This window comes from Rhinopithecus roxellana, chromosome 4, assembly GCF_007565055.1.
Source record: "Rhinopithecus roxellana isolate Shanxi Qingling chromosome 4, ASM756505v1, whole genome shotgun sequence".
NCBI classification, from domain to species: Eukaryota; Metazoa; Chordata; class Mammalia; order Primates; family Cercopithecidae; genus Rhinopithecus; species Rhinopithecus roxellana.
Genome location: NC_044552.1, coordinates 178,562,327 through 178,577,084, shown reverse-complemented (window position 1 = coordinate 178,577,084; position 14,758 = coordinate 178,562,327). Strand labels below are relative to the sequence as shown.

Genomic DNA, 14,758 nt, shown 5'->3' with positions numbered 1-14,758 from the left:
TCTCACTCGATGGCCAGGACTGAAATGCAGTGGCATGATCTCGGCTCACTGCAACTTCCATTTCCTGGGTTCAATCGATTCTCGTGCCTCAGCCTCCTGAATAACTGGGACTATAGCCGTGAACCACCAGACCCAGCTAATTTTCGTATTTTTAGTACAGAAGGGGTTTCACCATGTTGGTCAGGATGGTCTCGAACTCCCGACCTCAGGTGATCCACCCGCCTGGGGCTCCCAAAGCGCTGGGATTACAGGGGTGAGCCACCCCACCCGGCAAGATAATTCTAAATTCTAAAGCTGCAAAGTCTAACCCAGCAGTTACTAGCTACGTGAGGCTATTGAGAGCTTGCAATACAACTAGTTTAAATTGAGAAGTACTGTCAGTATACGGTGCACACCAAATTTCAAAGGTTTAGTATAAAAATGTCAAATGTCTCATTATTCATTTTTCCATTGATGACATGTTGAAATAATAATTTTGGTTAAAAAAATTTAGTTAAAGCATATTGAGAAAAATGTTGTAAAAATATATTTTACCTGTTTCTTTTTATTTTTTCAATGTGCTCACTAGAATATTTAAAATTCCCTGTGTGGCTCACACTTGTGGCTTGCATTATATTTCTATCAGAGTACTAATCTAGAGGTTCCATGTATTTTCTGTCTCTGTTGCACATTTCAGCTGGTTCTTGTTGTTGCTATCTTACCTCCCTATGTGGTTGGTTATCTTTTTCTACCTTCTGGATACAGTGTTTTAAAAATTGCTGTTGACAGAATATAAAGTGTAGGATGGGCTGGGCATAGTGGCAACCAGGGCGAGTCATTCTGCCAGGCTTGGGAACTGTGCTACTCAGGAAACTTTTCTCATCACCGACCCCAATCCTGTCCCAGATGGGAGAAGCAGTGAGTGCTGTGTCTAGGCTCCCTGCCTTCCCAGTGCTCCCAGCATCACACCAGCTCCTCCCCAGTTGCTCTGGGGTCCCGACTCTCCATGTTCACTATACTCCCAAAATTGGCTCCCCATCTTCACTGCCCACCAAGCATCATCCCAGCCCCTCCAGGGTCACTGCCTGACCAGGTGGCGGTTGGGTGAAGAGGCAGAGATCAAGACAAGACACCTGGTCCAGTTTGACTTTAGGTTCCTCTCTGAAACGCGACTGCATTCCACATCCTGTTCCTCCGGCAACCTCAGCTGGGAGGATGTGTAGGACTGTGTAGAATCTTGGTGGGTGATGACCAATTCCTGCAACCATGGCTTTTCAGCTACATTGATTTTTCCTAAAACGGACAAACAGACTGGCAACAAGTTATGGAAATACTGTTTTCCTTACTAACAATAGAGATGTGTACATGTATCAATGATGGTTTTTAAAACAAAATAAGCCCATAGGCACTCTGCTGAATGCAGATTCTATCTCAAACTAACACACTTTCAAGATCTTCCAATACCTGCACATATAGATTGTTTTCCTTTTTATCTCTGCAAGACATTACACAGAATGACTGCATCACAACAAATGTAACCAGTGTCTGTGTATGAAGATCCAGATGGTCTCCAGTCAGTTACTTTTACAGACACGAAATGCTGCAGAAACTGTGTTTCCATGAATCTCAATTTACTTGTGTAGAATAGATTTCCAGACACAGAATTTCTGTGCAAATTAATGCACCTTTAAAGCGTCTCATGTCTCGGGATGGCAATGCTGGCAACACTCTCTTCTGTGACTGTGAAGACCCAGCATGGGCAGAGGAGGGTGAAACAACCACTATAGAGGGGGTGGAAACTGAAGGACAGGGTGACAGGTTTCATCAAGAGTAAAAAATATCCAAGTCTTAATTAAGAATATCTATACATATGCATTTGAAATGGCATAAAGACTCCCTGGAAAGATTCAAAGAATCCAATATTGTCTAATTCCCGGCTGTGGCTAACGAGAGTGGACCCAAGCAGGGACGGGGGAGTCTTTCCCACATGACTTTTCATGGTTTCGATCCTGAAACAGGTGAAAATATGTAGGTGAAGAAGTAAGAAAGAGTGGGGCCAGGAGCCCCAGGGAGGGTCACCGGATGGGCTCGCCTGATCTGTTGTGGGCCCCGAGGGTCCTGGGACGCAGAATATGAGCAGGGACGTGCGGGTCTGCCTCAGTGAGGAGGCACTGGTTCTAGATATTTACCAAACGGTGTTGTCACAGGGGGGATATTATAGGCGATTGCAGATTTCAACCACAGATGACTTTGGCGGAAAGTTCCGCTCCTGGGTGTTTCAGTTTCCGCCCCTCCGCGTCCTCTCTGGCTTCTGCGAGCTCCGCCCAGGGCGTCTGCTTCGCCCGAGCTCCGGACCCAGGTCCCGCCCTGTGGAGACCCCGGAGTGGGTGCCCCGCTGCCGGCCGATACCCCCGGGCCTCCGGGTCCACAGTGTCCGGAAAAAAAACGGCCTTTCAAAGACCTGGGATGACTCGCTGGTCGCGGCAACAGACCCGCGGTTCCCGTGTCAGAAGAATCAAGGAAATGCGGGGCCTGGTGGGGTGAGGAGCACGAGGTTCCTGCTTCATCCTCGCCGGGACTTTGTCACTGGCTCAGTGTGTAGACCACACCGTCCCGCTCGAATCCATGGGGCTCCGACAGTGTGGGCCCCTCGAGGACCCCCATCCCCCTTGCCCTGGGGCTGCTACTAGGTACTGAGTGTCCAGGGTCCGGAAGGGGCGTCAAGTTGTCGCCTCCTGGATCCCACCGCTCGCAGTCCAGGGTTCCTGGTTTATACGCTGCCCTGGGGGCCCGGAGCATGGATGTCGTGGGGCGGAGAAAACCTTTGGATGGTTGGAAATGAAGGATGGGAGGGAGAACCAGAGAAAGGGAGAGGAAGGAAGCAGGTAGGGCCAGAGAATAAAGAGAAACCTCCGCCAGGAAAATGGGAAGAGGATGACACACTCATAGCCCTACACTCCAACTCTCCCTCTCCTGCTGTCTGCCTTGTAAGGAACGCAGGCCCCACCCCCTCCAGCCCCACTGTGTTTGGGGTCACCCATTCCAGCGGGTGCGGCGTCCCCTTGTGGGTGCGGTTGGCATTTCCCTGAGGGCTGTGGACACTGAGCACCTTTTCCTGGTTTCACTGCTATTTGCATTCTTCTAATGCCAATGGGCAAGGGGAGGTCCCCAAACGCCGGTGGGACCGCGACCCCAGGCGGTGCGGGGCTCTTGGCAGCGCATGGGGTAGTGAATTCGAAGATGAGTAGGAAAATAGAGAAAGGATGGAGATTTATTGTAAAAGGAAAAGTAAATACTCAAATAAAGGGAGTGTAGGGAAACTCAAGAGAGAGGCAGGGGCAAGGGGGCTTGGGGCTGCCATCTTTCTGGGTTTCTTCAACCAACAGGTGGAATACTCATGAAAATTCCTGGTTTTCTTAGTACTCTGGTGCCTCGAATTTTTATACCAAATATGAGTATTCTCAGAACTGCTAGGGAGTTTACTAGTATGTTAATCAGCATGTAATGAGGTCCTACATGAAATCTGGGTCAAATCCAGGGCCATGTTGGGTCCACTCATTCTTAGCTTGGTCCACACGCTGTTTTTCAGCAACTTATCAGCCCACAGCCGCTGCAGATATTTCAACAGATTCCTTTTGCTCGTCACCTGAAACTGCTGCCTAAAATTTTCTATTCTTTTGAGATCACCGTGTAGTTTACCTGTCTCACATTGGAGAAATGTCTATTCAAATTCCTTGCACATATTTAAATTGGCTTACTTCACTTTATAATATTGAGTTGCAAGAGTTCTTGATATATTCAGAATAACAATCCCTTACCAGATACATGATTTTCAATTATTTTCTCTCATTCTGGAAGGTTTTGTTTTTGTTTTTGTTTTTGTTTTTGTTTTTTACCTTCTGAATGAAGTTCTTTTTGAAGCACAAAAGTTTTACATTTGCATGAAATGAAATTAAACTACCTTTTATTGTGCTATTTGTGCTACTGGCTTCAGGGAAGGAGGGGTGGGCAGGAAGCCCCCTAGAGTCCCTGTCTCCCTCCACAGCAACTCAACCAGAAAATCCATTCACCATTCATACAGGCATGTTATCACACACACACACACGCACACACACAGAGACATGCAGGCACTGTCTCTCACATACATTCACACCATGCAGGCACACACACACACACACACACACACACACACAAATGCATGCAGAAATATAGACACAGCCATGCACATACATGGACACAAACAAAGACACACAGAAACACACGGGAGAAACACGCGTGTCATCTTAAGAGTTGTCATGTGGGGCCCATCCTGCCCATGCACCTTTCGTCTCGCCAGCTGTCTCCCAATTCATGAAGGAGTTCTGAAGCCCTCAAGCAGGCAGTCACTGTGTGATCTGAAACACTCAGACAGCTCTTCACTCTGACTTATCTTCCTGGTCCCCCCGGGATGAAGCAGCATCCTGTTGGTTTTCACTGTAGCAGAAGAGAATCCTCCGCCCAGGCAGAACTGCTGGGCCACCAGAGAGCACCCCTCTGCTCTTTGCCCTCAAGGCATCTTGATCTGCAGGGCAGAAGGAACTGCCCCAATCCTCAAAAATGAACTCTTTATGGATTCCTCTTCCGCATGATGCCAACATCTCTTTTGTCTTCTCTGTAGCCCTTGGCTGTGGATCCCAAGATGTGTGCCAAGGAGCTCAGGGCACAAACTCGCTGTGAGCAAACCCTCTGGGCTTACTGAACTATTTGAAAGATGAGCAGTGCCATCTGCTGGAAAACACTAGAAAGTACCAGTCCAAGGTATTTTATAGTTTCAACATCAGACTATGCACCATTACAAGTTACAGGTGTGCACCATCATGCCTGGCTAATTTTTGTATTTTTAGTAGAGACGGAGTTTCACCATGTTGGTCAGACTGTTCTCAAACTCCTGACCTCGTGATCTGCCCACCGCGGCTTCCCAAAGAGCATTTTTTCATGTTTGCTGGCCACTTATAGGTCTTCTTTTGAAAAGTGTCTGTTCACATTCTTTACTTGGGATTTTGTTCTTGCTAGTTAAGTTCCGTGTAGATTCTGGATATTAGAGCTTTGACAGACACACAGATTGCAGATATTTCTCCCATCCTATAGGCTGTTTACTGTGTTGCTAATTTTTTTTTTTTAAACTCTTCAGTTTAATGAGGTCCCATTTGTGAATTTTTTTTTTTTATTGTTGTTGCAAATGCTTTTGGTGTCTTCATCATGATATCTTTGTCAGGCCCTATGTCCAAAGTGGCACTTCCTAGCTTATCTTCCAGGATTTTTATGGTTTTAGGACGTACATTTAAATCTTTAATTAATGTCGAGTTATTTTGCATATATGGTGAAAGGTAGAGGTTCAGTTTCATTCTTCTGCACATGGCTAGCCAGTTATCCCAGCACCATTTGTTGAATTAGGACTCTTTCCCCATTGCTTGTTTTTGCTGATTTTGTTGAAGGTTAGAAGGTGTGAAGGTTTCTTTCTGAGCTCTATTCTGTTCCACTGATCTAAGTGTCTATTTTTGTACCAGTACCATTCTGTTTTGATCACTGTAGCCTTATATTATAGTTTGAAGTCAGGCAATGTGATGCCTCTGGCTTTGTTCTTTTTGCTTATGATTGTTTTGGCTATTTGGGCTCTTTCTTAATTCCAAATAACTTTTAGATTAGATTTTTCTAATCTGTGAAAAATGACATTGGTATTGATAGAGATAGTGTTGCATCTATAAATTGCTTTTGGAAGTATGGCCATTTTAACTATATTGATTCTCCAAACCATCAGTATGAAATATTTTCCCATGTATTTGTGTTGTCTCTGATTTTTTTCAGCCATGTTTTGTAGATCCTCTTTTTCCATACAAAATCTGGTAGAATTCCATGGTGTCTATGTACCACATTTTTTTTTCCATTCAATTCACTGTTCCTGGGCACTTAGATTCTGATTCTGTGTCCTTGCTAGTGAGAATAGCACTGCAATGAACATATTGACGCAGTTGTCTTTTTGATAAAATGAATTCTTTTCCTTTGGGTATATCCCGAGCAGTGGGATTGGGGGATTGAATGGTGGTTCCATTTTAAGTTCTTGGAGGAATCTCCAAACTGCTTTCCATAGCGGCTGAACACGTTTGCTTTCCCACCAACAGTGTCTGTTCCCTTTTCTCTGCAGCCTCACCACCATCTCCGACTTTATGACGGGTAAGAGATGGTAACTCATTGCAGTTTTGATTTGCACTTATCTGATGATTAGTGATATTGAGCATCTTTTATGCTTGTTGACCAATCGTAGGTCTTCTTTTGAAAAGTATCGGTTCGTGTCTTTGCCCAATGTTAATTGGGTTTTTTCTTCTTGCTTGTTGAATTGTTTAAGTTCCTTGTAAATTCTGGATATTGAACCTTTGTCAGATGCATACTTTGCAAATAGTTTTCCCCATTCTACAGGCTGTCTGTTTAGTGTGTTGCTAGTTTCTTTTTCTGTGCAGAAGCTCTTTAGTTTAATGAGGTCCCATTTGTCCATTTTTTTGTTATTGTTTCAATTGTTTTTAGTGTCTTCTTCATGAAATCTTTGCCAGGTCCTATGTCCGCATTGGTATGTCTTAGGTTATATTCTAGGATTTTTACAGTTTTAGTACTTACATTTAAATCTTTCACCCATATCAAGTTATTTTATATGTATGGGGAGAGGTAGGGGTTTAGTTTCCTTCTTCTGCATATGGCTGGCTGGATATCCCAGCACTAATTTTCGAATAGGGAGTCTTTCCCACATTGCTCATTTCTGTTGAAGATTAGATGGCGGTAGGTGTGCAGGTTTATATCAGGGCTCTACATTATTTTATTTACTAAATAAAATAATCATTAATGTAATATTTTCATATTAAATAATTAAAAATTTCTACAACAGGCACTGTGGTTCATGTCTGCAATTCCAGAGCATCGGGAGGCCAAGGTGGGAGGACTGCTCAAGGCCAAGATTTGAAGACCATCCTGGGCAACATAGGAAGACTCTATCTCTACCTAAAATAAAACAATTTGCCGGGCCTAGTGCCATGTGCCTGTAGTCTCAGCTATTCTAGAGGCTGAGTCTAGAGGATCACTTGAGCTCAGAAGTTGGAGATTACAGTTAGTGATAAGTATGCCGCTTCACTCCAATATGGTTGACAGAATGAGACACTGTAAAAAGCCATAAAAATAAAAAGGATTATAACAATTCTTGGTCAGCAACACACTAAACAGCTTGTAGAATGGGGAAAACTATTTGCAAAGTATGCATCTGACAAAGGTCCAATATCCAGAATCTACAAGGAACTTAAACAATTCAACAAGCAAGAAAAAAAAGCCCAATTAAAATTGGGCAAAGACATGAATGGATACTTTTCAAAAGAAGACCTACAATTGGCCAAAAAACATGAAAAAATGCTTAATATCACTAATCATCAGGTAAGTGCAAATCAAAACCGCAATGAGTTACCATCTCTAATCAGTCACAAAGTCAGAGATGGTGGTGTGGCTGCAGAGAAAAGGAAACAGACACTATTAGTGGGAAAGCAAATGTGTTCAGCTGCTATGGAAAGCAGTTTGGAGATTTCTCCAAGAACTTAAAATGGAAAGGATCCCTGAGCTCTGAAGTCCACCATACTATTTTACTAGTGATACTGTTTGGAAGAATAAGGTCATGCTTCAGAGAAGTGTCTGCTTTTCCACAATCAAAGAAGTAGAAAGAAAATGCCTTTTGCTGGGATTTCTTGTTCAGTTAAAACTTGTGCAGGAATTCCATCCATTACCACCGAGAGAAAGTGGCAGAAGACGTTAAGAAAAATGGCTGCTAGGATCATCAGCAAAGGTAATGAGTGGCATGAGATGCTGAGTCTACAACGTCCTCATCATCTCCTGGGGGCCTGTGGGCTTGCTAAGGCTTGCACTCCTGCTTTCCAGAAAGGCAAAGTGGTGAGTAGACAGGCGACCTCCCTGAAGGGAGAGCAGGAACCAGACCAGGCTAACAGAGGCTTCTTGATATCATCTTCCACCTTCAGAAAAGATGAAGCGTTGGTTTAAGTGGCTGAGAAAAACCTGGGTCTGTTGTCCTGGGTGACAGGCCCTCCCCATTTCGGAGCCTCTCCCCCAAATAAAGAACATGTTTTTCCCTTCAAACCTACCCTTGGCTCTGCAGCCTTTCCCAACCTCCACCCTCCTTCACCACACCACAGAGCCAGCCCAGGTCCTGTTATAGTGCATGGGGGCTCAGAATTGAGGCTGGTAATGAGTGTTGTGCACCTCCAGGGAGGGCCTGCTCCCCCTTCTCACAGAAGGGTCTAGAGGACCTGGGGGAGCACTGTCCAAAGAGAGGTCTTTGTATCAGTGTTCCCTGGCCTTGGGTGGGCTTGCAGGCAAACCTCCTTCTTTCCCCTTTGCTCTCAACCTCTCCTCTCCCTGGGACCTGCACCCACAGCTTTGAATGGGACTGCCCCTGCCCCGCCCTATTCATTCCTAACCAAGTTCAGTGGTGAGCATGGAACTCCAGCAGCAGCTCAGCTTCCCGGTCTGAGTCCACTCTGCTCCAGGCAGGGCCATCAGCTGGCTCAGGATCTGGAGTGTGCAGGAGGCAGAATGGCAGGGGCATCACCCAGGACCCGGCCAGGAATGCCATGGGTCCAACAGGCCTGGCCTTTCCTGAACCTCAGTCCGGACATGCTCCACTCTTCACCTTCTACCTTAACTGCTGGGACCTGAGCTGCTTTCTCTGGGAATGCAGCCTTTGGAATTGGGTGGGCCAAGGCCCTCACAGCCCCCTCGTCCTGGGATTCTCCCAGATCATTCTCTTTGTAGCCTTCTCCAGGGACACCCTTTCTCTTGACATCCTAGGTGAAGTGGTCATGCTGCTCGTCTCCTACTGTGCAGACTGCCCACGCCTGAGTTCCTGCTGCCTACAGGCCACATACCACTACCCTTCCCGAATAGGAACCTGCTCTGAAACAGGCCTGAACTGGCTAAACCCTCTCAAGCTCAATAGGCCTTAAGCCTTGGTATGGGCCCCTCCCTTTCCCTCTGGCCTCTGACAGTGAGAATCCATCAGAACTCAAGGTTGAGCTGCCCAGGTCACTGCCAACAGGCGACACCAGGTCTCATTCATCTGTCTTATGTCAGTATGAGAAGTTCCCGACCTCTGGGACTCTGTGTATTCTCCTTCTGCATCCTCCCATCTCACCCATCTGCCCCTTGCTCCCCTCCCAATATTGCCCACAGTATCTGTCAATCTAAATAACTATCCACAGCAGCCAGCTAGAATGAAGGAGAGTAGGATGATGAGGTGGCTCCAGGGAATGAGGGTGGTGGCCATGGCTTTGGGGTGGGTTGTACCTTGGGCCAGACAGGGTGGTTCTGAAATGGAAACACAGGAGTGACAACCCTTGTCGAGGCCACAAATCTTAGGAGATGCCTCCTCAGCTCCTGCCACCCCAGGTCATCCTGGAAGGCAGAGCTTTTGCCCCCCTCTGCTGTGGGGCAACCTCTGGGACAGGTCCTGGGGTAGGAAGGGAGAGGGGGTGTCCCCTGTCCTCAGGGAGCTCACATGGCTGCTGAGGGAAGCAAGGTGACAACACACCCCACCCTCCTGCCATGGAGAAAGAGGAGGTGATGTCCCAGGGCCAAAGAAGCCAGGGTCTTGGGCCCTGGCATTGGAGGTGATTTTGATGGATTTACAGAAACAGACGAGGGGAAAGGAAAGAAAAGGCGATTCTAGGAGAAAGGAACACTAATGAAAAAGATATGGAAACACTATGACACCCACAGATTTGAGGTTGGTGAGAAATGCACCGTGGGTGGAGAACAAGCAAGTGCAGGGAGGAAGAGGAGTCAAGAGGAAGAAGTGAGAGGAGGATGAGAGAGCACAGGCATGCCAGCACCCCCAGGAGGAGCCCCCCATGAGGGAGTCATGTTCACACTCACTCAAACGCTCACACACGCACTCACACACTCAGACACCAGACTGATAAGATCTGAACTCAAGACAGCTTCCTTTTTTCCCCTCTCACTTACTTGTTGGATCCAGCATTTGTTCCCAGTACATCAAAAATTCTTCAAGCCATGTCTTACAGTCCCCCATTGAAATCTTCTGGAAGAACATGGTCACATCCCTGTTCTTCTCCCACTTCTCTTTCACCTTCTTGGCTCCAGGATGAAGTGCTGTCCACTTTCTGTTGTTTGAGTCAAAGAGGAGGAACGTCTGTCCATTGAAGAGGAACTGCCAAGATCCTCTGCCGTGTCCATGGGCTTCGTGCTCACAAGACATCCGGGCCTGCAGAATGAGGGGCTCTGCCCCATTGGAAAGAGATCAGCTCTGATCTTGACAAATCCTGAGCCCCACCCTGCTTCCTTTCCTGGCTCCTGGACTTGCTCTCTCTGCTGCATCCTGCCCATGCTTCTCAGCCTCTTGGATGACACAAACTTCTGATTTATTTTTTACATGAAACCAATAAATGCCTCTAAGTTACTGCTGTGTCTGCTCCCTGGGCCATTTTAAACTTACCAATGGGTATTAAATTCTCCGCTTGAATGTCAGGCAGTTGCCCTTTGAGGAAATCCACCACGTCTCTTAAGGTTTCAGTCTGTTCTTCCCAGGTTTTTGTGACATTGACTTTCTTCCCCAGAGAAGCAGAGGCTTTGGCCTTGTGGTTAACACAGTCATAGTGAAGAAAAGGCCTTTCATCCACCAGGCCTTGAACTTCACACCACTGTGGTTCAGGTCTGAACTTAGGAGTGATGATGAAGTCATAGCAGACAGTGTTTGTCTGTGGAAGAAAAACACGGGCGGGGGGGTGGGGTTGGTGTGGTGGGAAGTGGAAATTAAATCCCCTCCTTCCCCTTATGGTGACTGCAAGTAAATACCTCTGAGGAGCTGGGCTGGCAGAGCAAGATGTGCCAGCCAGGATTGTCGTGAAAACTAGTTAATGACTAGAGCGTCTCCCTTGCTTGAGTACATGGAGGGGAAGGTTCCTGCAGCCGTGAAACCACATGGCCCCTCCAGACATGTCCCACCTGCTCCGTGCCCACATGGGTCAGCACATGACCTTGTCGTGGATGTGCCAGGCCTGTTGTGGCAGGAAAAGGCCTGGATGAGGAGGACCCTCAGCAGCAGTCTGTGTGGACTGCAGGAGGTGGGAGAGGGTGTGGGAGCTGCCCTTGGATGCTGCAGCACAGTGTGGGGGTGGGGAGGGCAGAATTCAGTTTTGATAAGCAAGTGATTATTGTCACGGGTCACAGGATTTAATACGTTGGCAAAGCCCCAACGAAGTCGCCCATCTGCTATGAGCATGAATTCCTGGAACCTTGGAAAGGGATGGTTCACATGGCAAGAAGTGGAAAATCCAGAACTTCTTTTTTTTTTTTTTTTTTTTTTTTTGAGACGGAGTCTTGCTCTGTCACCCAGGCTGGAGTGCAGTGGCCGGATCTCAGCTCACTGCAAGCTCCGCCTCCCAGGTTCACACCATTCTCCTGCCTCAGCCTCCCGAGTAGCTGGGACTACAGGAGCCCGCCACCTCACCTGGCTAGCTTTTTTTTTTTTTTTTTTTTTTTTTGTATTTTTTAGTAGAGACGGGGTTTCACCGTGTTAGCCAGGATAGTCTCGAACTCCTGACCTCGTGATCTGCCCGTCTCGGCCTCCCAAAGTGCTGAGATTACAGGCTTGAGCCACCACGCCCGGCCAATCCAGAACTTCTAAGTCAGGGAATAGAGGAAAGAACCAAAAGGCTCAGAGAAGCGCCCATGCCAGAGTGGCTGCAGCATGAAAATCCAGAACGATGTCCATCCTTTGGGCTCATGGGATGCCTGGAGGACTCCTGTTTACTCAGCATATAAAGAAGGCCCTGGGATAAGGCAGCAGACTGTCAAGAAGCCCAGGGATGCCTGTTGCTGAAGGCCGGGATTGGGGGTAGGAAATGCTGTTCCTGAAATGGGCTCCCAGTAGTAATGGGGATGGAAAATCCTGAAATAACAGATCTCAACTGGAGGCCATCAACTGTCAGGAGGAAGGAGGGTGCAATGATGGAAATAATTAAAGAAGTCACAATGCCAGCTGGGGACCTCAGCCATACAAAAGTATGCCCATGGCTCATAGAACAAAGGAGTCAAAGATCCAACAGAAATGGAAACTCAACCCGGATACTGCTAGAGTTAAATAATTACAGCAAACAAAGACAAAATGCAAGGATGGATGACCTGGAGGCTGAAAGGAGTCACCCCAGGAAATAACTGAGCTCCTTTGCCCAGCTTTGAGAACTGAGCCACATCTCAGACCCAGAGTCCATTACTAAAAGGAGAACCCAGAGGCCCCAGTGGGCTCCTTCAACCCCATAGCAACTGCAATGACTCCTTCAGACTCCCTCACAGAGCTACATGGGCATTCACTCTGGTAAGTGTACACCATGAAACAGCAAATACCCAGACACTCCTAGTGAACAGTGCGTGGTCTGACCTTCTCCCAGGGACCTGAAGCATTAACTTGCTCCCCTATTACTCATGAGGTGCATTTAGGGCAAAGTAACAGACGGACACCTGTGTCAGGTCCAGCTTAGACGGATGTGCTGGGTTCATTCGACGAGGGGTAGGAAATGTCTGGTGAGCCCCTGGGTGCAGGTGAGTGTCTGCAGCAAAGTTCAGGGGGAAGTTCCAGGGCAGGAAGCCCTGGAGGTGCTGGAAGGTTTGTGTGGTGAAGAGCAGGTCAGAGCAGAGCAGGGCTGTGGCTGGTGGGGGAGTCTGTGATTGCTTCCCTGTGGAACTCCCCTTCACCCCTGTCCTGACCCCAGCTACGGTTTGGGGATCTGGTTTCTCCTTCCCTAGGGCGAGTGGGGCTGCGGGTCTGCACCAGGGAGGGTCTGCACCAGGGATCCCCGCCCCACCTTGCCTTCTGTAGCCCTTTGGCCCCTCCACCCTCCTGCGATTCCTTTTCAGCCTTCTTTGACACTCCCCCTGGCCTGCGGGGCTAGCAGCAGCTGCATCAAGCCGACTCGGTGGAAAGGAGCGCCGGAGGGAAACTGAGTGCCTTCAGCCGGGCATGTTCAGGGAGATAGCGATGTTCAGAGACATCGCAATGTTCGAGGAGACCGCGATGTTGGGGGGATAGCGGTGTTCCGACAGACCGCGATGTTCGGAGAGAGAGCGATGTTAGGGGCACTGCGATGTTCGAGGAGACCGCGATGTTCGGGGGGACTGCGATGTACGGGGAGACCGAGATGTTTGGGGAGACCATCAGCGATGTTCGAGGAGACCGCGATGTTCGGAGAGATCGCAAGGCTGAGGGACACCGAGACGTTCGGGGAAAACGCGATGTTCGGGGAGATCGCGCCGGTCCATCCAGAAGCTTCCTGACCTACGGGACAAACAGCAGCTGGAGGAATGGGACCTGGCATAAAGGAGCCGCGGAGGGGAACTGAGTACCTTCAGCCGGGCGTGTTCGGGGAGAGGAGATGTTGGGGGAGATGGCAATGTTCGGGGAGATGGCAATTTTCGGGGAGACCAAGATGTTCGGGGGACAGCGATGTTCAGGGAAACCGCGATGTTCAGGGAAACCGCGATGTTCCGGGAGACAGCGATGTTCCAGGAGACGGCGATGTTGGGGAGGACCGAGATGTTCCGGCGGATCGCGATGTTCGGGTAGAACGCGATGGTAGGGGAGATGGCGCCGGTCCTTCCAGAAGCCTCCTGGGGCAAGCAGCAGCCGCAGGAAGCCGACCCGGCGGAAAGGAGCCGCGGCGGGGAACTGAGTGCCCTCAGCAGGGCAAGTGTGGGGAGACCGCGATGTTCAGGGAGACGGCGACGTTGGGGGAGACCGCGATGTTAGGGGGAACCGGGATATTTGGGGAGATCGAGTTGTTCGGGGAGATGGCGATGTTAGGGGAGACCGGGATGTTCTGGAGGATCGCGATGTTCCGGTAGAACGCGATGTTCTGGTAGAATGCGATGTTCAGGGAGATCGCGCCGGTCCTTCCAGGAGCCTCCTGGGGCAAGCAGAAGCCGCAGGAAGCCGACCCGGCGGAAAAGAGATCGCAACGTTCGGGGTGACCGCGACGTTCGGGGAAACCGCGATGTTCGGGGAGATCGCGCCGGTGCATCTAGAAGCTTCCTGGCCTGCGGGGCAAGCGGCAGCCGGAGGAATCGGACCCAGCTGAAAGGAGCCGCGGAGGCGAACTGAGTGCCTTCAGCCGAGCATGTTCGGGGAGATCGAGATGTTCCGGGAGACCGCGATGTTCGGGGAGATGGCGATTTACCGGGAGACAGCGATGTTCGGGGAGATCTGGATGTCTGGGGAGATCGCGATGTTCGGGGGGACCGCGATATTCGGGGGAACGGCGATGTTCGGGAGACCGCGATGTTCCGGGAGATCGCGCCAGTCCTTGCAGAAGCCTCCGCTCTTCTGAAACCCGCTGCAGTCCTCAGCCCACCAGCTTGGCCCCCCGCCCCACTTAGGCTCCATCCCCGAACTCACCGGCCCGCCCTGGGCCGGACCAGCCGGACAGCAGGTGCAGAAAGGAGAGGCACAGAAGGAACTCAGTGCTGGCGGTCGCTGCCATTGTAGACCTAGAGCGTAGGCTACAGGAGGCGCTGTCGAAGTGGAGTCCGGCTAATGAATCGCTTCGGAGCTCCCACGCCGGCTAATTATAAAGGCTGCCCAGACCCTCCCCTCTCCCTTTGCGGCACCCCGCCCTGCCGCGGGCTGGGATCCACTGGGCGGGATCCTAGCCTGCCGTTGTTAGGGAAGATCCACCTCGTCACGCTG

At 49.3% G+C, this 14,758-nt stretch overlaps 1 protein-coding gene across 1 annotated transcript; it reads right to left on the bottom strand.

Annotated features, from left to right (window-relative positions):
- Positions 1 to 9,250: 9,250 nt before the first annotated feature.
- LOC115897046 (UL16-binding protein 1-like) lies at positions 9,251 to 14,552 on the bottom strand. Its single transcript, XM_030929622.1, has 5 exons — positions 14,468 to 14,552; positions 12,271 to 12,272; positions 10,514 to 10,775; positions 10,024 to 10,299; positions 9,251 to 9,366 (listed from the first exon to the last, which is right to left on the bottom strand). The coding sequence occupies exons 1-5, from the start codon at positions 14,550 to 14,552 to the stop codon at positions 9,251 to 9,253; spliced, it is 741 nt and encodes a 246-aa protein (XP_030785482.1).
- Positions 14,553 to 14,758: the final 206 nt, after the last annotated feature.

Coding starts and splice junctions, on each gene's coding strand:
- LOC115897046 (XM_030929622.1), bottom strand. CDS start 14,552: ATGGCAGCGACCGCCAGCACTGAGTTCCTTCTGTGCCTCTCCTTTCTG. Junction 10,300..10,513: donor GGAGAATTTAATACCCATTG/GTAAGTTTAAAA, acceptor CCAATGGGGCAG/AGCCCCTCATTCTGCAGGCC. Junction 9,367..10,023: donor ACAAATGCTGGATCCAACAA/GTAAGTGAGAGG, acceptor TTTCCATTTCAG/AACCACCCTGTCTGGCCCAA.